At 38.8% G+C, this 24949-nt stretch overlaps 1 protein-coding gene across 11 annotated transcripts in view; it reads right to left on the bottom strand.

The window, feature by feature from the left end:
• The window catches only part of MYBPC1 (myosin binding protein C1), a 94343-nt gene that overhangs the window by 4958 nt on the left and 64436 nt on the right, over positions 1 to 24949 (bottom strand). For 8 of the 11 annotated variants that reach the window (XM_081023960.1, XM_081023952.1, XM_081023956.1 and 5 more), the window contains 10 exons: positions 22193 to 22381; positions 21781 to 21915; positions 17348 to 17464; positions 13831 to 13998; positions 12485 to 12573; positions 10952 to 11147; positions 8163 to 8302; positions 5856 to 6015; positions 4177 to 4313; positions 2797 to 2983 (listed from right to left, as the gene is read on the bottom strand). In XM_081023960.1, the coding sequence (XP_080880086.1) occupies positions 2797 to 2983; positions 4177 to 4313; positions 5856 to 6015; positions 8163 to 8302; positions 10952 to 11147; positions 12485 to 12573; positions 13831 to 13998; positions 17348 to 17464; positions 21781 to 21915; positions 22193 to 22381 (1518 nt within the window). Of the gene's footprint in view, positions 1 to 29; positions 89 to 2796; positions 2984 to 4176; positions 4314 to 5855; positions 6016 to 8162; positions 8303 to 10951; positions 11148 to 12484; positions 12574 to 13830; positions 13999 to 17347; positions 17465 to 21780; positions 21916 to 22192; positions 22382 to 24949 lie in introns of all 11 variants that reach the window. The other 3 variants (XM_081023955.1, XM_081023953.1, XM_081023962.1) reach the window with 3 other exon arrangements.

Below are 24949 nucleotides of genomic sequence, written 5' to 3'. Positions count from 1 at the left end.
AATGCCCAGGGGAATATGATTTCAGAAACCTGTTTCTGCCCCGCCGAGAAGATTGGTTCTCCTGGGGTAATTACGCCATGATATATCACTGCAGAATTAGAATATTTGTACCAATATTTATTCTCATTTGAAATTATTTTGCATAAATGTTTAACAGTGTCAAGCTTGTTTTATTTTCAGTTGGTAAACACCAGTTGTAGTTTTTCAGTAGTTTTTAATTGACAAAGGAAACAAAAACCTGGACACATATCATGATTTTTTAAAAAAACAATTAAAGACTTGTCTGCACTAGTCTTTTTTCATAGAATTTAACCTCATCAGACAGGCGTCATTAAGACCTACTGTAGCTCCCAGCAGCTTGCTCCCTTCTGCGCTTCAGATGGGGGCAGTGGGAACAGCAGTGCCAATTCAGGGGAGACCACTGGGCAGAGTAAGCATTAAGCAGGAATGCTTCTTATGCTATGCCTATGGTAGCTGTATGGTAGTTTGCAAATAATCTTGAATTGCAGCTGGTGCAGACAAGCTTCAACAATAAATAACGTGCCCTTTCGGAATCATAAAAAAGATATACTGAGTGAGCAGCAGAAGAGGTGGTGACTTAGCAGTTCTTTCAGAATTGGGGGCAAGTAATTTTTTTTAAAAAACACCAAAATGGTAATGAGTAGTTGTCCTTTTTAAGGATGATGGATGATGATGGATTTAAGTTTTGTTGCAGCTCATTATTTTCAGACCCACTGAAGTCAATTTCGTGGGTCTGAAAATCAATTACAACTATTGGCTTCAGTGGATATGAATTGAATTTTTTAGTTCTGAGTACCAAACTAGATATGACATGGGAAATCCAAAAGGAATGCTGTCCTTGGACACGTTCATAGCAACCTGGGAGGTGATTCAAACTGGGACTGTGGCATTGGGGAAGGAAGGGTTTCCTAATGCCATTTACCCAAACTAAAGCTGATCCTTCCCAAATCTGCTGCATGCTGTGTGGGGCAAACAGGAGTTCAAATGAAGCTGCCCATCAGTAGAGTAAAACTGCTTCTCCAAAAAGTTTGAAGCAAAGTGGAAACAAATACAAAACTGGAATCTTCTTACAATACTGTAGAAGTCCAGCAAATAAATTAAAAGTTCTGCTTCAGTGCCTGCAATACTTGGTTACATTCCTGCAATTGCTAATCTCTATACACACAACTAAAAAGAAAAAGAGCAGCTAGAGCCTAATGCTAGAACCAAACCCTTCTTAACAGGGACCAGCACTATTCATTTCAGCTGGAGAGTGCAGCAGATCCAATTATCCACGCAGCTGAAATGCAAATTAATAGCTATGCATATATCCAACCCCCACTGAAATGAATGGGGCAGCCTGTATGGGGAGAAGACTACCTTGTACAAAAGCATTTGATTCCAGCATCAGTGTACTGCTTGAAACACCTAAATGTTCTTAGGATAAGTAACTAAATGGATGTAAACATTGTTGACCTTGTGACTTGGTTATGAGGAAAGTATGAGCTACAAGCTCAGCCAGTTTAGCAGGAAGGAAGGCTGCTGAACTGTTCTAAGGATGGATTATCAATCAGCTGGTTAAGTAAGGGGTGTTTGACTTGAGTTAATAAAACAGTATCAAGTACCAAATTTTGTGGGTAGGGAGTAGGGAAAGGGAAATAAACACAAGTCTGGGATGGGATATTCGCAATAAAAGGGATTTCTTTTCCAGCTGTGAAGCAAAATGAAATGCATGCTTTCAGTGTGAAGATGTTTAGCTTTTCCATCTCTGGAAGTTAAAACAGAATTTTATGGTTTGGGATGTAGCAAAAAACTGTTATACATGGAAGGACTCATAGATGGAAAAGCTGTGAATATGAACATTTTAGAGCCATTTTTACCACAATGTATGAGTCACTGGCGGCACAGAAACTGTTGTGGCTTAAAAAAACCAAAGCATAGTGGCATTTTTATCCTGGATTGTGAGTAATGCAATTACAGATTGAGTTTCTGCAGCAGTGTGGGATTTATAACTGGAAAGCTTATGCTTTATAATGAAAGATTAGTCCAACCTGACCTTTTAGGCTTGAAAATAAACGAAATGGCTTTTCTATAGCTAATTGTTTCTCATGTGGTGAACAATGAGCTCTGCCTGGGATGATGTCATTGCTTCTATGTGGACAACAGAGTAAAAAGGAGTCAAGAAATAGGACTATCCTGATGCTCAATTCTATATAAGCGTGGACATTTTGTGGGACCTCTGTCCTGTTTTGAGTTGGGCAAGATAACAAATAAATTACACAAACAGTTAATCAAAGTCCAGAACAAACAGAAATGCAATATACCAATAAAACATTAAATAAATTGAAAGAGAAACATATGGAGATCCAATCACATATCATTCTTGTATCCTCCCTATAACGTTCTTGAGATGTATTATTGACATTCAAAAATATTTCACCAACATCTTGGTATTGTTTTCTTTGTGTGTGTGTGCTTTAAGTGGTTTTACAACAACTTTTCTACTTCAGTTGTTGTTGTTTACTTATTTAATGCAGGCTACCCAGAGACCTTTCAGTTATGGGGTGGCCTACAAATGACACAAGAAAATAAATAAATGGTCAATAAATCAACTGCTCCCTCATAATAGTCTATCACCATTTCACTCATTAATTTTACTCCTCCAAACTAAACAACAACAAATAGCAAAATGTAGCTCTCTGCTATGATCACAAACATTAAGAAAGTAGGCCTCATGACCTGATCTATATTTCTCTCCCCTCAAAAACAATTTTGGGCTCATTGAGACAACCTTACCTTTAACTTCCAATTTGCATTCAACTTCTGCCTCACCCAGACTGTTGACAGCCTTGCAAGTGTATGTGCCACCATCAAAGGGGCTGGGCTTGCGGATCTCCAAGGTGCAAACTCCCTGGTTACCAAACATTCTGTACCGGGGGTCATTCATGATAACTATTTTGTTCTTCATCCATGTTATCTTGGGCTGTAGTTAAAAAACAGCAACATGTAGTAGTTCAAAACAAAGCACAAGTTACATTTCCTTTTGTGGTTTTATATCAGTTAGGTTAGGTTTTATATTAGTTAGTTGGGTTTGTGGAGTGGGACACCTGTTTGGATTGTTTTTACTGTTATTTCCTAAATTCTATAGTTAGGTGTGAAGATTCTGAGGAAAGTCCAATGCAGGTTCCTTTACCTCTCAAAACCAACATCCCCAATAGACTTATTATCCGGATTATTATCCACTTTAAAGAAAACAGTGTTCATCAAGGCGATCATGTCTATAGAAAAAGAAAAAGGTGTATTTGAAGTTCCCAATATTTTGCTCACCATGCTCTCCCAATTTCCCCAAAGTAACAGGGAAATGAGACATCTGCTTAATTTCTGAGTCTCAAGCTGCCAGGAAAGCTTCAGAAGGAGTAAAAAATTGGCAACCATAAGTAGCTCAAGTATGTAGTTAGGAAAGAATTAAGTAGTATGAGAGGGCCTTCTCGGTGGCTGCTCCCAGATTGTGGAAGTCCCTTCCAGGGGATGCTAGGTTGCTCCCCTCTTTGCTTTGATTTCACTGGCATGCAAAGGCTTTTTTGCGCAGAAAGCCCCTGGCTGTTGTGGCAGGGTCTGCTGAGACTGGGTGTTAGGCTTGTGTTTTGGTGCTTTTGAATGATTTTGAGTGGTTTTTTTAGTACCATTTTAATTGGGTTACTTATTGTTTTTCAATATTTATATTTATTGTGCATTTTTAGCTGTATCTATTTTGATCTATGCTGTGAGCAGCCTTGGGTCGTTCACTGGGAAAAAGGTGGGGTATAAATAAAATGAATGAACGAGTAAGTACCGCAGTAGCTACACAGTAGAGATGAAGAAGCAAAGTAGGTTGTTTTTGGTCTTGGGATTACTTATCCATTTTGCTAAACAGCAGGAGTGTGGAAGAGGTGGGATCTTAGGAATCCAGTCTTTACTACAGCCTATGCCAACCTGTTGCCCTCCAGATGTTTTGGACTACAATTCCCATCAGACCCAGCCAGGTGGGCACTAAGTTGGTGAAGCCTACTTTACTATATAATCTTTCCATTGCCTGCTAAGCTCTGGTGTGCTTTGTGAACGGATTAAAGCACTGTCCCATCTGGAAATGTCTGTGTTGATGTACAGACTTTTATGTCATTCAGCATGATAGCTTACCTTGGGATTTCCTCTGACACTGCAGTTCAAAGTTGCATTGTAACCAGACACAGCATATGTATTAACTAAAGGCTGGGTAAACATTGGTGGTTCATTGAAATTGAAGTCGTCATAGACTGGGTTTTTGTAGACTTTCCCTGTAAAACAAAAGTTCAGGAACTGCTAGAAAAATTTTGTTTTAGCCATACTGTGTGGCTGATATTGTTCCTTTTAACAGGTATGTAGAATTATAAGAGCAGGCCTAGCATGTGACACACATCAACACTAAATCAAAAGAGAATTAACACAGGCTGCTTTAGAGGAATACTGGATTGTGGAGAATCATTGCCACGAAATACTGTTTACATCTTAACAACCCTGTTCGGAACCTTCACTCTGCTTACCACAATCAACTATGATATTCTATCCTTTATATGATTAGAATCCCTCTTTTTTCCATTTCTACACTGCCTCCATGTTTTCCTTCTTCCCTGTCCACAGGTGCTGAAGTTGAACTAAACAGAAAGTGTGTGGAAGAGGTGGCACCTTAGCAGCTCATTAATTACTACAGCTTTCACCATCCTGGTGCCACAACCTGAGGTTGAGCTCCAAGACTGAGTGAAAAGTATGGATTGCTAGATCAGACCAATGGTGTATCTAATCTAGCATTGTGTTCCACAGTGGCCAACCAGATAGATGCTTATGGAAAGCCCACAAGCTGATCAGGAGGCCTGGAGTATACTCTTATTATTTCCGTTGTTTGCTACGCCTGATAGTGTAGCCATTCAGAATCCTCATTTTGCTCAAAGCAGAATACCTTTCATGGAAAGAAGTGGGATGTGCCAGTTCTGCAATAAAGCAAGAGCTGGCCAAATCTCCCTTGTAAAGCGAACACGGGTTAAGTCTTCCTTATGTTCTCAAAATAGGATTGTAAGTAGTTTACGGGCTTTGGGAACAATATGGCTTTGGCATAATATGCAGTGACAGGAAGCATTCGACTTTTCTGACCATCTTCCTCTTTCCTCAAAACTAGGTTGGTGTCTGTGTGTGTGTGTGTGTACACACACACACGCACAAACACACACAAATGCACTTTAGAAGTATTCTGAATATTGCATTGTTTAGACAGGCGTTTGCAATATGTTTTTCTCTTTTTAAATACCGTAACTGGGACTTATTGATGTTCTATTGATGTTTATATGGATGCTTCTGCTGATTTTATCATAACTTCGTATGCTGTATACCACCTTGATAGACATTTAGGAAAGTGAGGTTTTTAAATACTTAAATAAACAAACAAACAAATACATACATCTGCCTGAATGGAATGTGATTGCTGAGAGCCAATTATGTGAACTGGCTCTCAGCACAAACTCAACAGCATTCCTGCAATGAACTGAATGAGGAAATCCACACTATGAGCACTTGGTTGTGCACTGTGCAGAACGGCAAAATCAGACCACTACATATTCAGGCCAGCTGAAATTTTGTTTCAGCATTATATTGAAGGTAAAAACAAAATTCCCATTGATTTTGGTGAGTGAGTTGTACATATTATGTGAATTTATCATCCAAGTAACTTGAGCAAACAATTGGCTTTTCCTCTCTCAAAGACAAATAGATTATGCCTCAACTCCAAGAAATGAGTGCTCTGTTGTATTCTATTTCAGTGTCATAGTTTTAGAGTTAATCTAGCTAACCATCCTTGGCAATCACAGCGCTCTCCGTTGTCCTTGTTGCATCCTCACTGAGGCCACACATATTTTCAGCAAAGATCCGGAAGAAATACTCATTCCCAATGATAAGTTCAGTAATGGTAGCGCTGGTCCGGTGGTAGTGTTCAATGACGGTGAACCATTCCTGAAAGATACAAGGCCAGGTTAAATTGCTATGAACAACTCAATCCCGTGATTATCAATTCATAAGTAAGGCCCACTGAGTTCAGTGAGACTTACTTCCAGGGAAGCATGCATAGGACTTGCTTCCATTACTAAGCAAACTGACATTTCATAAATTTGTCCCCTGGGAAGACAACCAAGAGATCAAATGTTAAGGGAAGTAAGAAAGTTCATCAAAAAGCCCAAGCTCAAAATAGATGAAACAGAAATAAAGATATCCATTTAGTTCTATAAGTAGCAGCTGCTTATGTAACAAAAACAGCAACCATATGCCATACACCATTTCATAGGTTTTCCAAAGTACCCAATTATGGCAAATGATAAGCTTTTTGAATAGCTGTACGAGTTTGATAAAACTGTACTTCATGAAAAGTGAAGTAAGAAATCCTTTACTTACTTACTTACTTACTTATACTTTGCAGTAAAATATGAATAGAAAGTGAATTCTAGTAATTGGCACATTCCCTATAGTAGTCCAGATGATCATTCTAGGAAAGGAATATGCTGAAATTTGAGTTTTCTGAACTTAGGGGTGGGGAACAGGGCAAAGTTCACTTTGCCTATTGATCGCTAAAGTGCACCACAGATAAGAAAGCCAGAGACTGGAGTCGGGGGTGGAGGGTGGGGTGGAATGCAAAACCCTTCCCATTGCAAGGAGTTGTGTCCACATTACCTAGTTCGCTTGCTTTTTCTTATTTACACTTATAGATTGCCCTTTAAACCCTGTGATCCCAGAGCAGTGAACACACACAATGAAACCATGGAAAAATTCATTTAAACATAGTCAAAACATTGCATTGCATAAAATCAACAAAGCAGTTCAGCAGTAAACCTCAGAATCAGCATGGCCACTCACAGACCTCTTCCAAATTATTATTTATTGTATTTGTTAGTAGGTCCCCCTGCCCCCGCTGAGAACTGACCCCAAAGATCTTAAAAGTATTACAAACATTAAAACTAAGTATACAAACCAAAATAAAATGAAAAGCTTAGAAGCACAGCCTGTGTGTTATATATCTATATATAGACATATTCACATGTGCAGACCTAATTCAATCTGCAGTCTGAGGCTCCTTTGTCTTGCCTGTCTTTGCTCCACCCTCTTCATACCTCTTTGGGTTCAGGGAAACCAGGGGGGAGGAGCTTCTGTCTCTGATTCTGAACTGCTCCCTGCCACAGCCTTTCCTGCTCACGAAACCCTGTTACCTCTTCAGCTTCTGACAACTCCTCGCCCCAGTTTGCTCCCTCTTCTCCCTCTGACCACTCATCGTCATCCCACCACCAATGCCCGGGCTCTGAACCTTCTTACTTTGGGGGTTCCCTTGGAGGTTTCCCAGTTGGTGCCTCCCACCACTGCTTTGCATGCAGCCAGTCCATGACATCCAGGGGGGTCACCATTAAAAAGGCACATTCTTGTGTTGCCACTCTCTGCACCTCCCTCATAGGGGGCACAGAGAGAAGGTTGTCACATGATGACTGCAGGGTCTGGGGTGGTTTATGCCTGGGTGAATATATTATATAGTTGGCTTAGAATAGTTATCCACCTTAAAGCAGCAATGTTGTCAATGGAAGATTAAATCCTTTCAAGAATACTTTATTGAGTACAGCATGCAAAGCACACTTCAAAAGACTCTTGTTCAGCTTGGCAGAGAAGTAACAGCAATGCAAACAGTATAAAGTTCACAACAGTCACAGCAACTGGGACCAGGGCAGAAGAGGACTGGGCTTTGTTTCTATTATTTATTTAGTAAAAAATGTATTAACTGCTTTATTTTTCAAGTCAACTGAAGAGATGGGGGGAAACCATCTAAACATTACCAACAGGTCCAGAGTGCAAAATTACTTAATAGCACTGCTGATTTTGAAGTTAATAGGCAGCAGAGAAAAATATCCAATGTTCTTACGAAGTAAGGGATTTTCCTGGCCACAAATATCACAGATGCTGGTCAAATTTGTTGTAAAGTCGTTTGTAGCAGCAGCAGCTGAAAAGGCACCTTGTATCTTGTATCACAAAAGCACGTAACATCCACAAGAAGTAGCAACCTTTCCAAACCACCTTGCACATAAAAGTCTCATCCTAAGATTTGCTGGGTCAAAAAGTCTACTTACCATGCTTTTTTTGTCAGCTTTTTGAATTGTGTACCCAGTTATGTTTGCATTGCCATCATCCTTGGGCGGTTGCCATTCCAAAGCAACATTCTCTCCCCAGACATCTGCAATTTTTACAATTTGTGGTGGGCCTGGACGATCTGTGGCAATAAAGTAGCACCATCAATATTTCACACTTTTCCACAGCAACAATATGCTCAATTTGCCTAAGTGTTAAACAAACCATGAGTTAACCACAAACTGATGAGCAGTGGCTAAATCTTCAGTTTAGTTTCACACTGCTCTTCACTGCTGGAAACAAGAGTTGCTCGGCCAACACAGAATTTAAGCTTGCACTAGCACCCATTAGATGATGTCATGAATTATGTTGGCTGATGGTTGGGTGCACATGGTTTGGGGGAAATGGCTTCGTGGGCCAATTTGGACCTCCAGGAGGCCAAAAGTGGCCACAGGCCAGATTGTCCCCAACTCTAATTTAAAAGATGTATTTCCTGTCTCCTCATCAAATGATCCCCCAAGTGACTTACATATTATAACAATACAGAACAAAATAATTAACTTGTCTCCCTTGGTAGTGGGGTGACCAACAGAGAGCTGGGGAGACATTACATTCCTATTGCCTTTAGGGACCTACTGTGAGCCCAGACACCATAGGTTTATTCCCCTGCAGGAAGCCTGCTTCCAGGCAGAACTGGCTTGTAGCTGTGAGGATTACTGTGTGATCAGATAAAATGCAGCTTCTGACTTGCCTCTCGGTAGCGGAGAAGCAAAGAGAGATGCTGGGGTGGGTGACATTAACACTTATTTCCAAAGCTCTGGTGTTCCTGCTGCTGTCTTTGCAGGGCTTACAGTGAGCCCAGGGAAAATAGATCCTCTCTCCAGAAAGCATGATTGAACTCAGTGGGCCTTAACTTCTGTGCAAATTTCCATAGCACTGGCTGTTATTCACTTGCAGAAACTGAGTTTCTAGTTTTACTGAGTCAAATCGAACTACAGACCGATTCATATACCGTAACCAGCCAGGCTGGTCCCTCACTCCAGTGGTAACATCTGTATTCTAATGATCACATGCATCAGGTGGATGATGCCAACACTGAGGGAAGAGGTAGCATAATATCTACCCAAATTGTGTGGTTTGGGGTTTCAAGAGGTTACTTCTGCAGCATAGGTTCTGATCACCTGCAAATATCAACCAAACTAATTTGATAATAATATATGTCCCATTACTCCCCCAGTTGCACACTTAGGTGATGAGTATAGGGAGAAATTGAGAAACTAGAGGGATGTATCATGCTTCGGGAGACCCGAGGCTTGTATAGGTACAAAATGTATTTAAAAACAACTCAAGGGCAAATAATAATAATAATAATAATAATAATAATAATAATAATAGCTCAGTGAAGAGTGAGCATGACCAGTAGCCACTGAACGTTAAGTATCAAAGGTGTGTAAGTGTGTAAGTAATAATGGAGCATTCTGGAGAATATCATGATTAGCTTGCTAAAACCCTGAACACTCTGATTAGAAGATGAGGATAAACTGTATCACTTTATTGCAGGTTTTACTTGTATCAACTTAAATGTCAGTATCGCATTTAAAAACTTCAAATATAAGAGTTAAGATACTTCAGCAAAGAATGAATGGCTGACATTCTCTAAATATTTTTTGAAAAAGAGCATATTTCAGAAACATCAGCATGTGTATCCTCAAACCATCTAACTTTCTCAAAGGCATATTTGTGAGAAACTATTTTTCATTGTGATAATAAGGAAAACCTTCCAGACTCACACAGAAACTGGGTCAGGTGCAATCACAGCAGGAAGATTAACCGTTACATTGCTCCCTCTAGCCACTAGATTATCCTAGTTGGCTTCTACTGTATTGACTTAAAAACAATAACAACTAGTACAATCCCTAAATTTAATTTCTAGCTTTGCTTATAAAAAGTCTGCGTTTCTTTCTGTGTTCCCTCTAACAAAGGAATCTGTGTGTTTCGCGTAAAGCTGGAGAGAGATCTGGGTAACTCTTGGATTTTATATTTGGATAGAACCTAATCCAACTGAGTTTGCAATTCATTCCCTCTTAAAACTGTGACCAAATTCAGACGTGATTACAACATCAAACCAGCTTTTCCCCTGTCCCATTTACCCCTGCCTTCTTAAACTTCTATCCTGAAGAACAATGCTAGAACAATGCTAGAGAGCTCGAAAGCATGATCATTCTTGTGACATTTTGGTTTGCTCTAACGAAAGGATTAATCCATTATGGATTTGGAGCTTTAATGGAACAACACAGTTCCCTTTGCTTTTTATTGATAAATATAAAATGTAATCATTCGGCAAAGTTAAATAGCTGGAATGTACGTCCAGTTTGACTTCCTGCACTTTCCCCTTCCATTTATCCAATATACACTCTTGATCTGAAGTAGAGGATTAAAATGATATCAGAAAGAAGTGTGTCATATTCTGAAATTTATAGAACCATAGAATTGTAGAGTTGGAAAGGAGCACAAGGGTCATCTAGTTGAGCCCCCTGTAATTTTAATGCACAGAGTAGTAAAGGATTCAACTTTATTTTTAAAACTTATGATGTATCTATCTCAATATGTTGTCTTTTGTAGAAGGCAGTTCCAGACATTAAAGAGGAACATACAAGAGATCATAGAACAGTGGGTACTAACTCCTAGCTTCTTGCAGTCATTTTAGGAATGCCCAAAACATGCCAAAGGATTGCTAGTACATCCCAATTAACAGCCTATATTCTTATAGCTTCCAAATTTTTACACGTACCAACTATTTGAATCTCTATTGTGGCTCTATCCACCAAATTGTCTACTTTGACTTTCATGTCATATTTCCCAGAGTGGATCCTTTCTGCCTTTCGGATGAAGATGATTGTGTCATTTTCACTGTTGCGGATGTTAATTTGGTTCTTATCTACATGAGCTCCATTTTTCTTCCAAGAGACCTTAGGTCTTGGTCTTCCCTGTGGGGGGGAAACAAACAAACATGTCCACGGACCAAATTTTATATGACTGTAGTATTATTTTACGGTGATCTTTAAATAAGGTTAAACAGAGAACTGCATGTTTAAGTCAAGGAGCTGCTTACTGAACGATAACTGCAGGTTCATTCTGAACACATTGAGATATATTGCAGTTCTTTTGTCAAGTTATTTTCAAGGCAGAGACTGAGGCTTCAAAATAACTCCCTGTGACTTAAATGACAGTAAGAGAAAGCTGCATTTCTGATATTTTGTTTATTTGTATGATATCTTACCTGCCCTTTAGTGTAAGGTCCCAGGGTGGGTTACACCAATATAATATGCAACAGATTAAACTGCTACAATTAAAGACAAGCAAATGGTTCAGAATGAAGCAGAACAATATATGGTTTTTGTTTTTTTTAAAATGTGGGTCCCACAAAGCAAAATACCTTAACTGTCAAATGCCAGGGTAAATAAGTGCATCTTCAGTAAATGGTGAAAGCTGCACAATGAATATGCTAGATTCACCTCTGTGGGGAGGGAGGTCTACAATTTAGGGGCTACCACAGAGAACTCTCAGGCCACCAATCTCCACATTTCTGGGAGTGACAGGGACTAGCAAGAGAGCCCCTTTTGCAGATCTTAACACCTGAGAAGGTTGAAAGGGTTGGAGATATTTGGGGCCTATGTCTTTAGGGCTTTAAGTATTAATGAAAATCCTGTAACAGGCCTGGAAAAGAATTGACAATGCACATACATGTACTATTATGATAAGCACAGTATTACTAGTTTTGGGCGTTCAGCATATACTCTTTAACCTTTTTGACATTACCAGCTAGTACATCTGAACAGATGCCATAATTTCCTCTTCTGGTCCTACAAGTATTCAATGAGAGGCTGAAATACCTGTTTCTTCTAGTGACTTCTTGGTAGTCCTGAGTAGTTCTGGGACTACTGGAAACTAATATGAACTTTTTTAAAAAATAAACAACCTCCAGTGATAGGACCTGCATATTATTGAACACAGGCAGAAAATCCAGTAGCACATGCTGCTGTTTTGACAATACAGGCAGCCCCCCGTTTATACGCGTTCAATATGTATGTGACTATACATGCATCATGTCAAACCCAGAAATGTCATAAAGACATCACTGAAACGTCACTAAAAGGGCAGAATAGGGGCAGAGTGGGGTGTTTGAAGGCTGTTTCAATGGGTTTTAATTATACGTGATATCACTGATGTGTGTAGTGCCTTGGAATGCAACCCCTGCGTAAATGGGGGGCTGCCTGTGTCATGCAGACATTCACATAAAAAATTATATTTATTTGTTTCTTACCTGGAAGGGAATAACAAGATTCACAGCTTCTCCAACCCTTCGAACGTATGTTTGCTTTAAGTGTCTTGGCAGACGAATCTTCGGAGGTTCTTAATTTGAAAAAGAAGGAAGGGAAGTGCACTTGTTTAAAAACGTCTTTGATTAACTGGACCTGATCCTGGCTTCATATGCCAGTTAATACTGGGATTAAACTGAGATGAGCTGAAGTGCTGGATATGGAGCCTGCAAAACCAGAGCCAGTACTCTTGCTTTGTTAAAGGAAGTTGATTACTTTGGGCTATCAGCAGTGCTACAACCACAGGACTTGCTTCTTTGTTCCATCGTGCCTTTTGGACTCTTTTTTGGTAAAAGGACAGGATAGACGTAATGGGAAACTGTGGTTTAAACAACCATTTTGGCTGTGAGTCCTGGAAGACCTGCTCCCTGCTTTGCAGGCCTTTTTCTGCCAGGCCTGGGAGGGTGGGGCCCTGACTGACTCCAGCTACAAAAGTTGAGGCTTCTGAACAGACTCTTGAGGTGGGGTATTGCTTAGGATTTTTGTTGTTGTGAGGCTGTTATTGATATTATTTTTGTATCTTTATTTTTATTTTGGTTGCATACTTTTTGATGTGTTTTATTTATTGTTTATGACTATTTTTGTTATATTTTTAATTGTGTAATTCTTCACGTTGAAGACCCCCTTGAGCATGGTTTAACTAAGGAAAGGTTGTACACAAATAAAATTATGTATGCATACATGCATCTAAGTGCTGAAGCTGGACCACAAAGCAGCAAGCATGAGGGTGTGATGACCATGCAGGTCCAATACCCATTCTTGGTTCAATAAGACATGAGCTTAAGTCAAGATTGTTACATGTGAATTGGGCTTAACTGTTTTCTAAAGTTTTCTCAAAGACAATATTTGGCAATGGTAAATCAGGAGGCGGGGGGACCTAATTAACACACACTTTCAAAACAGTATGAGAACTCAAACGCAACCATCATTCGAAATTCACACTTCTCCAGATTTTGTGATGCAGTTCTCCAACCAATGTTTACAAAAATGCACATATTAGGGGGAAATGTGCATACAATGCATATATTAGTGAAAATAACATACAAAATAGCATTATATTAAAGGAAATGGCCTGCAAAAATATGTACATTAGTCAAAACTGCATACAAAATTTCTCCTAATTCACAGGGAGTATTCAAAATATTCAAATTTTCATTAGGACTTAAAAAACACACACGGATTGCTGCAGAAATGTGGAGAACTGAATTTCAGATTGTAAGAATGAGAAACTGAGGGAACCAACATGGACAGATCCCTCCACCCCTAGACATAAGTAAACAGCCCATCTCACCTATCACTTCCTTGACTAAAATTGGCTGTGGATGCATCCGAGGCTCACTGGGACCAGCTGCATTCACAGCTTTTACTCGAACAAAGATTTTTGATCCAGTTGGCAGGCCAGTGATGGTGAATTTTGTTTTGTCTGTGAGTTCTGGATTGGCCACAATCCATTCTTCCGCTGAAGTAGGATAAAAAGCAAAAGGAAGGAAAGGACAGAAATTGATAATTATATATATGAAATGTGCTTGTGAATCACTAAATCATTTTTTTTACTCAATATATTTCACTTCCTGGAAGAATTTGGAGCCAAACCACCAGTTTCTAATTTGAGAAAGCATATGAAGACTGTAAGAAATAAATGTTATTTAACACTTCCCTCCATTTTAAAAATTGACTAATACATTTATAATTAAAATTATAACCCTGAAGGCCAGGCAATCAATATATTATTGTACTGCCTCCTTAAAGGAATGTTAACATGCAAGCAACATGATAATTATTAGTTGCAGTAACAGAATTTCACATGGAAGTTGATATCCAGAACACAGTTTCAGTCTAAATAATTTCCTCTCTCTTTTAAATAAAGTTTTCTAGTTTTATTGTTGCAAAAATAATTAATGTGCAGGTATTATGCAGACACAGAATCATTATCCACACATGCAGCCGTACTGCTTCTATGTACCATGAATGCTTCTTTGTCCAACTCATATTGCCCTCAGTCATGTTTACACATACATCTCTGCTGTCCACTAAGTGATCCATGTTTTTCTATTGTTGCCACAACATTTCCCTTTAAACAATATTAAGAGTTCTGAAATGCTCTGAAAAACTCCAGGTAAACTGTAATCCTGGGATGGTGAAGCAATCCCACACAGACCATAAATATGCATTCGCATGTGTGTATGAAACTTGATTCAGAACTATGTGGTTGCTCCCGTGTGCACATGGAATACCCAGCAGGCAAATGTCAGCCACCCAAATCTCTGAAATAAAAAAATCCCAAGCTACTGAAAGCACACATTGCAAATTCAAAAGACAGCATGTTAGCAAAAACGATTTATTCACTGATGTTGCATAAGCTAGTCATTTACACAGCAGAGCACACACTTGACTTTTAGCTTAATTCTTTTGGGCACAGAGTATGAAGGATAAGAACATAAGACGAGCCTGCTGGATCAAACCAATGGCCCATCTAGTCCAGCATCCTGTTCTCACAGTGGCAACCAGGTGCCTGGGGGAAACCTGAAAGCAGGATTCGAATACAATAGCACACTCCCTCCCTGTGGTTTCCAGAAAGTGATATTCAGAAGCATTGCTGCCACCAGTCCTACCCCGCCCCATGATTCCATATCACTAGCATTGAAGGAATATTACTAGCTTCTATAATCCATACAGTTCATTTAGTACCAGTAGTATACAATATTTGCTATTAACTTCCCCTGCCAACTTCCACAACCCAGCTGTATAAGTGGTATGACAATAACATGAAGTTATTTTTCTCTTGCTGGTCATATAAACATGACTTGGCCTTTTTCTCTTTAAGTACACTACAGTTACATATGAAATATCATTAGTGGAGTGACACCAGGATCAGAGGTGGGTAGGCTTGCCATGTTTATTTGCAAACAGTGAGTAAACTGCAGAGTGAGTTGTCTCAGGAGTAGTAACTTTCAAGAACACTCTGATGATTAAATGATATATAACTGAGTACTAGCAGGCTATGCCCACAAAAGGTACCAGTAAATGAATGGGACTCTTACCAGCACACAACTTTGGAAGATCACAGTCACATTGGATAGAAAACAACTAGACCACCAGGCAACTTTCAACAGTGGTTAGAGATAAATCACCTACTTCTAAGTTATAATGGGATTTATCTGCAGCCAACTTCATGAAGATGGGGCCATCAACCTAATCCCAGTCTAAATACCGTATGTATTTATGAATACATATGAAACCAGATTCAGAACTCTATGAATTATTCAATGCACACATGAAGCTCCAACCAAGCACATCCCTCCCCATTCACTTCCATGTCAAGGACTAGACTAGGCAAACAAATAGCGATATAGATTTAGGTAGGTAGCCATGTTGGTCTGATGCAGTCAAAATAAATTTAAAAATTTAAAAATTGTCCAGCAGCACCTTAGAGACCAACTACGTTTGTTCTGGGTATAAGCTTTCATTTGTATGCACGATTCTTCTGTTTCAGTGTATCAGAAGAAGTGTGCATGCACACAAAAGCTTATACCCAGAACAAACATAGTTAGTCTCTAAGGTGCTACTGGACAATTTTAGAATTTTTTTATTTAAATAGGGATATATGCATGGAACGGTCCCTGAAATTGCAATGAATGGGGAAAGACTTTGTATGTGACAGCGCCATGTATGTATTAGAGCTCTACACATCTGGACTGGGACTGTGGCCTTTATATATATAACAGCTTAACTTATACTCAGAACTTTAGAGAGAAAGAAGTTAGCTATTATTTTTCTCTAACCAATACAGAATTCACAAATAGCTTCACACACCAGTAACTGTCTTTTACAGTCAGTTATTGAGAAGGCTTTCATACAGAAAGAACAATGCATCATTCACACTTTGCAGAAGAAACTAATCACATTATATATATATATATATTTAAAAAACTGGTTCTTCAGTATTATGTGAGTGGAGACAGTATGCGTTTCAGTAGGTGGATCAATGGATTTGGGCATATACCACCTGGGTTGATTTCCTGCTTCAGCCATAAGCAAGCCACTCTTTCCTAGCTTTAGTTTCCCATTTGCGAAATAATAATAATGATCTATTGCACAGGGCTATTATGAGGATAAGCAAAACAACCGAGTCACATACAGTATAGTCTGTGCTTTTTTGTGATAGTACCATGTACCATCACCTCTCCCCCCACCCACCCATGGCCATTTTGTGAGGGTACTTACAGCACTTTTATCAAGATATAAGTTCTGGCACCTTTTGTTTAATCAAAAGAGCACTCTGTATAGTATAATAATTGAGATTCCATGAACTTTTCCCCCAAGTCACTGCGGTATTTTTGAAGGAGTGTTCCCTCAAAAACGTCACTATTATACTGTTGGGGGAGGGGAATCAATTTCAGTAAGAATGTTTAAATATCTTTGTTGCATACTTTACCTTCCAGGTCATAAGTTGCCTCCAGAAATTCACCTTCATACAGTTCTGCCGATATACCTTATGAGAGTCCACCATTAAAGTTAATTCAGAGACACCCACTTTCACACAGGCAAGATATGAGTCAGTTGTTAGTAATCCCTGTTAGTAACTATACAGAGATATGTACTGCGCCTTGAAGAGGAGCTTTGGGATGATCAAGGAATTGGCTAGATAATGAAATAGAGCTTGTTTCTTCTACACATGGCAAACCATTGTTTGCCTATTTCCCCCCTGGCCCCTTTGCTTCCAGCAGACTGAGGCTCCAACCACAGATCAAGGGAAACAGCACAATCGGGGGGGGAAAGGGGGGAGGATGATGCCGTTGAAAACTCACAGGGTTTTGGTGTCTTCTCTTCAGTCTTGATCAAGCCCCCGTCTGTCTCCTCACTATTATTTTGCTCTGTACCACCACCACTGTCTCCCTTGCCCTCTGTAGTGGCCTCCTGAGGACCTAAATAATTTGGAAAGCACATTTGGTACTTTACAGTCATAGGCAGAAGAGCCTTTGAGACTGGTATATCTGAGCATCTAGAGAGAAAGATGAGGTTTGAAAAAAGAGGAGATAGGCAGGAGAAATCCATTGAGTAAAAGAGAAGATTTAGCAGGAAGAGAAGATTAAAGTGTAGGCCAGAATAAGAAAGAGAAAGCTAAAAAGAAATAGAGCAGTGGTGTGCAGAGGTATATGCTGGTATAAGGTGATCTGGAAGTCTGCTGGCATGATTTATAGTTGCAGTTGACTGAACTCAGGCTCTCTAAGTATCGCCTGTCAAAGAGTTTTCACTCACAGTTGTTATTTTGCTTTTCTGGCTCCAAACCCCATTGTGCATAGCATGTAGGGTTCACTGGATAACATTCAGTGATTAAAATCTATTTAAGGATTGGTGTGCCTTGCAAGGTGGGCCTAATGACAAAAGTTTTGCAGGTTTTATAACCTGTCTTGATACTGGACAATAAAACAGGCAGGAAGCAGAAAACTGGACCTGGAGAGTAATTGTGTTGTAGGGTCTGCTGATGACAGCACTGCTGCAGTGATCTCAACAGGTTTTATTCTTGTGTTGCTGGTGTTTCCATTAAGACCCTGATCCTGAGTTTCATGTGAATACATGTGTTCACATTCAGGACAAGACCTGGGGGAAATAAAGGTGTTGGAAGACAAGCTTTACTTGGGGTTGCTCACCTTGAGGTTGAGAAGGCACCTAACGTTGTTTGAGGGCTTGCTGATTTGAGACAACAGACTTGTTGGATCAAATTTAGGTTATTGTGTGCCACCATATTCAGCTGGTTATGTTTTTGTTATGTTGATTCCGGAGAAAAGGAAATACAAAACAGGTAAGGGTATCTCTTTTTTTTGCAACATTTTATTTTAGCCAATGAAAACTTCAGTGTCATTTGCAAACTTACTGAAATATGTCTGTGGGGAATTTCCCTTACCCATTTTGAATTTACAATGACTGTTATTCTGAGAGAATAAAAGAGTTGGGAGCCTCTAATCATCTAGGTGCTTATTCCTTTATTTTCAGTTCCCAGTGCCTTCGTATTCAATTCTTGATAGCATAGATGAATGACTGAATGAGTTATAATAATTTATTATTACGGTTGGAGACCAGCTTCTGTACTGAATGAGTTAAGAGGAGCATAATATCTGATCCTGTCACTAAGTCCATGAGCAATGTTTGATCCTTTAAACTTATATGTGTATGTGTAATGTAATATTGGTTCCACTGAAAGCTGAGAATCCCCTTTATTAACTTTCAAGAAGCCACAATGTTTCTCACTTTTCCAAGGTCACTCTGCACTATTATCATAGAAATTGTCTGTGCATTAAAGCAGACCTAATAAAATTCCATTCAAGGGCAATAGACAAGAGAGAGAGAGTAAAAGAGAGAAGGAAAAGAGAATAATTGATAGAATAAGTAAGAAGAGGAGAAGGACAGAACTGAAAAAAGTGACAGCTGAAAGATTGACAGTCAAAGAAAGTATACCTGGAGATCCAGGTGAAATATTAAACGTTGTAGAAAAATTAGTTGAAGGAAAGGTACTGGAAAAAAGATGAAGAACAGAGATATTCAGGTACTGAAGAAAAAATGAAAGGAAACAAGGCAGAGCAAGAGATATAGAAGTAAACACCAAGTATTTTTTGTATTTTCCAAAACGTTTTGTTCCAAAGTGTTACAATATACACATGAGTGGCATTAACTGTATATATACATACACACACATAAATATATAGGTGTATATCTAGAAATGCAAAGCATAAGTAGAATACACATCATGCACACAGTATTGTCTGTAAAATACATCACTACTGTATTTTATGTGAGGTGGGTAACACCAAAATGGCAGACGTGGCTGTCATTTTGAGGGATCTTCTTAATGCTTTTAAGCCTATCTGAAAGAAAAAAGTAAAAGTTTTGCTCTGTTCAACAGGTACACAAGGAATTTTGTTCTGCTGGACCCTGAAGTGTCCCTTGAAAGACATTTCTACCTATGATGGCTAGATTTATGATTTACTATGCATATCACATCCTCCTTAGTTACAGAGAATTTGGGACTGTTGGCTAATTCATATATTCTTGATTCTTTACTCCAGTTTTTTTGGACTAAAACTCCCATCAACTCCAGTCAGCATGGAGCTGAGCTGAATATTTGGCAAATCCACTTTCCCAGGGAGATGAAGTATGGTATGAAACTTCCATAGGTGTCACAGAAAGCTAACTTGTTCTTGTATTTTCCCCAATGCAGTTCAGACACATTGCTCTTTATCAAGGATATTGCAAAGAGACTGGGCTCTAATGCACTGTGTAAACTTCTCTACATCACCTGTGGTTGCTTTTTCCTGGGGGTTCCCTACCCCAACCTGTAAATTATGCTGCAGCTTTCTTGTTTCTGGAAGGCTCTACCAGACATATTAAAATTTTCTTTAATTTGTCCATTTAAAAAGAAAAGAAAATCTATTTATTTTCCAGTTTTCTTAAATTTCCCACATTGAAGATATTTGGCAGTGTGGGAAGGGGTTTAAGTCCCTGTTGGTTTAAACACTCTGCATAGCTATTCATCTGTAAATGAGGTTCTTAAAATAATAATAATAATTATTATTATTATTATTATTATTATTATTATTATTATTATTATAGTAATTCTAAACTTCCGCTATAGGGTCAAATAACACATGATGTTAATCACACGGTTTGTCCTTGTGTGCAGGATTTTTTAAAGTGTAGGGACCTAAATCCAGATTAGGACCCTGATATGGGAGGGGGAATAGAAAAGCTTTAGCTGTTTGACCCACATGGCACTCCTATCAGGAATGGGTTCCTCACAGGGGGCAGGGGTAATCGAAATCAGGACTGCATCAGGGAGTAAAGAGTCCCACACCAGGGTCCAAATCCAGACCGGAGGCAGGAAAGAGGGTACTGGCTATACATGAAAGGAAGAAAAATCCTGCACTCAAGGGCAAATCATGTGATTAATGCCATGTGTCGTTTGGCTCATAGTCGAAGAGTAAAATCTATTAAAACATCTTAATACTCTTTAAGGGCTTTGTTCATCAGGGAAATAGTGGCAAGCTTCTGCCAAGGCAAATGATAGCTAGCCATAGCTTACGGCGTGAAGCCACTCACTTCAACCTTTAATCTCAGAGGCGTGAAGGCTGCCTGTTCTTTGCTATTTCTGTTAGGGTGAGTGATGGAGGGCAAAGCAGAAACTGGAGACCGTCCGTTTTCCTTCCAACTGTTGTCTGCCACTCCTCTGCCCGCCACACAGTGCTCCACTCACTTCCTCTAGAAACAGATACTTCCCAAGCCTGGTCTTCCTGTACTGTAAAAGTTGTATAGACTGCCTATGCCAATAACACAGCTACAGTTAAATTTAGGGCAGGAATATCCTCCTATTATTGAACATTTCCTAGAATAGCTATTATCCAGGCACTGCAAACTGGGGGTGGGGGAATGCTTTCCCACATGAACTGTGTAAGTTCTGGACTTCACATAGTGTCCAATTTCCTTACCTGTTCTAGGTCACATCCATATCCACTGTTCTTCACTTCAGATCAGTTGCCTTTTTAACTTATATCAAGGCTCTAGAGAGTGACACACTATGTACACAGGAACAACTGCAGTTTGAGAGATCTGACTGACACTGAAAATCTTCATCATATAATAGGGCTGGCTTCAACATGATAAATGCCCCAATTCGCATGCAGCCAGATATGGGTTGAAATAAGTAACCCTTATTCAAGTGTGGCAAAGCAGGTGTGATGGCTCAATCACCAGCTCAGCTTGCCTATCATCACACAAAATCAAAGTTTAGGGAAATATTCTGACACACCAAAATTTAGAAGGGCCAATCTAAGAGTTGCGTTGACCTGACCAAGTAAGAAATGACAATGGGAATAAGACTCAGGGAGGGGCAGTCATATCTCTGCATTAATTCTTGCTTTTCCTTTGTCCTTCATTTTGTTTCTAAAGTAGCACCTAGCATTGCTGCTGTAAGTGGACATGGCATTTCCATATCAGTGTAATACATATTTTACAAGGTTTCAGAATTTTGAGCCGCTGGTCTGGAATGCTAGTTAAAAAGGCAAGACCAATATTATTTTTAGCAAAAGTTGGACCAACCATTTAGAAGCCGGATAGGATAGAACCACATACTTGACTTGGAGAATCCCCACTTACAATATAGTTGCCTCGATGTGAGTGAAAGCAGCTCTCTATTATAAAAAATAAGACATCTCTCACCTAACTGAAGAAAAATTCAGTTGTCACTTACTTCCTTCAAAGCAATACTCTATAATATAGCCATCTAAACCTGCAGCTCCAATTTGGTCTGGTGGCCGCCATTTCATGGTTACTGTAGTATCTGTTACGGAATCAACTGCCAGGCAGGTGGGTGGACTCGTGACAGCTGGAAGCAATAAAAGAGAGTGTCTGAGTTTGCAATACAACCTTTGCTGCATGTTTAACATTTTGTTTTGATCTCTTCCTCTTTTATCCTGTTCCCACACTTTTCATTTTATTTGCACACTTTCTTCCCCTTGGGATTGTGTGCAGTTTTGTGGATAACATTAATTAAAAGTTGTTGCAACATTTAAAAGAAAATGGAGGAACTGACTTTGACATATCTTTGATATTATGATAGTCTGATTATTTGACAACATGTACATTGTATATTATCTACCCACCCAAAGGCACAAAAGGCTTTGAGGGCTCGCTTGGTTTTGAAGTGCCTATGGCATTGACAGCAAACACCCGGACTTCATAGGCAACTCCTTCAATCATCTTTTTGGGCTCAAAAGTTGTTTCTTTAATAAGGTCAAAGTTCAGCCTCATCCACCTGGAACTTTGCTTCTTTTTCCTCTCAATGTAGTAACCTAAACAAATATAAGCAGAATTACAATTACTATTTTTACATGATTACATAAAAGAAAAATACAGACTCTTACAAATGTATACATTCTATTATTTCATTAGTTAAAGAGATGGAACTATCAGGAAGAATATTATTGTTATTTTTTCATTCCAAAAATTTATAAAGAAGGCTCATCTTTCTATAAATGTACCTTCTTGGGGGTGTATGGTGTGTGTGTATAGTTAATTTAGTTAATAATGCAACATCTCTTTTTTTGTTGTTTAACCATCATCCTATTGAGTTTTATTATTTTTCCAAATCTGGCCAATAGATAGTCTTGCGCAGATCAAAAAGCTTGTAACAAGGTGTATATTGGTTGTTCTTGCTTTTGCTCATATTGGAAAGTAGTCTTGGGGTTCCTTGTTATGTTATATACTGTAATTTCCTATATGGTATCCATTACTACCTTCCAGAATTGCTTTATTTTTGCTCAAAATGCATGTATAAAGTACAAAAATACATGTATAAAATCTGCTTTTTATGCATCCAGAAATTCATATTAATTTCATAAATTTTGCTTAGTTTGGAGGGAGATAGGTGCCACTTGTAAGCAAGTTTGAAAAAAAAGTTATTTGTGGTTTACACTTATTAATAAACATGGTATCATTTTAAGCAGCCAGGTCCAATCATCTTGATCTATAAGGACATTAGCTGATTAATAATAGCTGATTAATATAAGCATAAATGTAATATCTGGCTAATGGCCCAGAACTTCTAAAATGAACAAAAGTGAACATCACAGAAAGTATTTGTTTGACCTGGACAGCACAGTGGTATCTGAATAAGTCCCCACCCCACATTTCCTAGAGAAAGCAAAAACCACCATTTAAAATGTTTCTGCTTATCCATGGAATGCCATGTAGCTGAAACACCAATTTGATTTCTTGTGCAAACTGTCCACAAAGCATATTACATGGCCTAAAGCTATCTATATTTACACTATTCAAACATCTCAAGGCTGCTTTATACATGTTTCCTAGAAACAGGTAATAACTGTTTTTGAATCAAGTGTGGGAAGTACTAAATAATACAAGAAACATATGACTGTTGCTGAAAGTTGCCTCTCCATATCAATTACTCCTCTCAAATCTTGGTGACAATATGTAGTATATCCTCAGGCTCACTACTCACACCTGCTCTTGAGCACTACCCCTTAATCTCCCCACCTCCCAAAGTTTTTCAATCATTGCCAGGCACCTGGGACTCAGAACCACCATTTTATTTTTATTTTATTTTTTAATAATATTTATTGCTTTTATACCTTACAAAGAGAAAAAAAAGAAAATAAGAAAGAAAAGAAGAGGAAAAAAAGCAAAAAAAAAAGCAAAAGAGAAAACAATACAATACAATACAATATATAAACAATACAAAATGCAACATTAACATTAACACATTAACCAAACAAAAACAAAACAATTCAAAAAACACACACATCGTACCATCTCAATATCCTCTCTTTCATTCCCTTGTTTCCTCGACCTCCTCTCACCTCCCTTTTTGTATTCCATTTCTACTAATTGTTTCAGCAAATCCTTTCCATCTTTCTCTATTTTCTGTCATGTAATTATCCTAACATGTTTTAACCTTATTTTCCATTAATACTATAGTACTTATTTATACTTACTTCCTTAAGATATTTCTACTAAAGCCATATAATTCCCTTCCAACATTTTTCTAACACTCATTAATTTTACATTATTTCCATATATAGGTTTTAAACTTTTTCCAATATTCTTCCACCATCTCTTCTCCCTGGTCTCGGGTTCTGCCAGTCATTTCCGTCAATTCCAAATAGCCCATCAACCTGGTGATCTTCTGTCTGAGGCTCTTAACTCTTTTCCAGGTCCCTTCTGCAAGTCTTTTTCATATTTATACGTGCTCTTTACTTTGTCTTCTCCTGATCTTATTCTTATTTTCCTTCCTTTGATGCTGAAAAGTAAATCTCCTGGGAATTCCCATCTAGCAATGTTTTTATTCCTTCTCGACAGGTCAACCAAATCTCCATAATTAAAACTGAAATTCAAAAGATATTTCCAATCGTGTTCCAAAGTTCCTCCAAGTCTGGCAGTCCCCACAACTCCAGTCTCCTTCTGACCCAAATCCAGGTCCCATAGGTCAATCTCCAGTCCAAGCGGGGCTCCAATCCTGGAAGTCTGACTTTCTCTAAATTCAGTCTTGAAAGGCATCAACTTATAATCATCAAATTGCAACTGTAAGGCTGGAACTCTCTGCCTCACCACTTGTGCGAAAACTTTCTCCTCCGCCTTCTCCTCAATTTGCCATGTCAAAATAGATCCCTGTGTCGTTTCCTGAATAATTTCTGTATTAATATTGACTTTTTGTGCCAAATCAGTCACTTTTTGTTCCAAATTATCAATTTTTATAGTCCTCGCATCCGTCTTCTTGAAAAGCTGTTCCAGTGAGTCGTTAATCTTGCAAAATGCAACCACTAAGGCTTCTTCTGCCAACATTCTTAACGTATCAAGGTCAATCCCAGATTCTCACGACTTTATCTTGCAAGTGGAAAATT

Source organism: Podarcis pityusensis (assembly GCF_964106645.2).
Source record: "Podarcis pityusensis genome assembly, chromosome: 10".
NCBI classification, from domain to species: domain Eukaryota; kingdom Metazoa; phylum Chordata; class Lepidosauria; order Squamata; family Lacertidae; genus Podarcis; species Podarcis pityusensis.
This window is presented reverse-complemented; position numbering and strand designations above follow the sequence as displayed.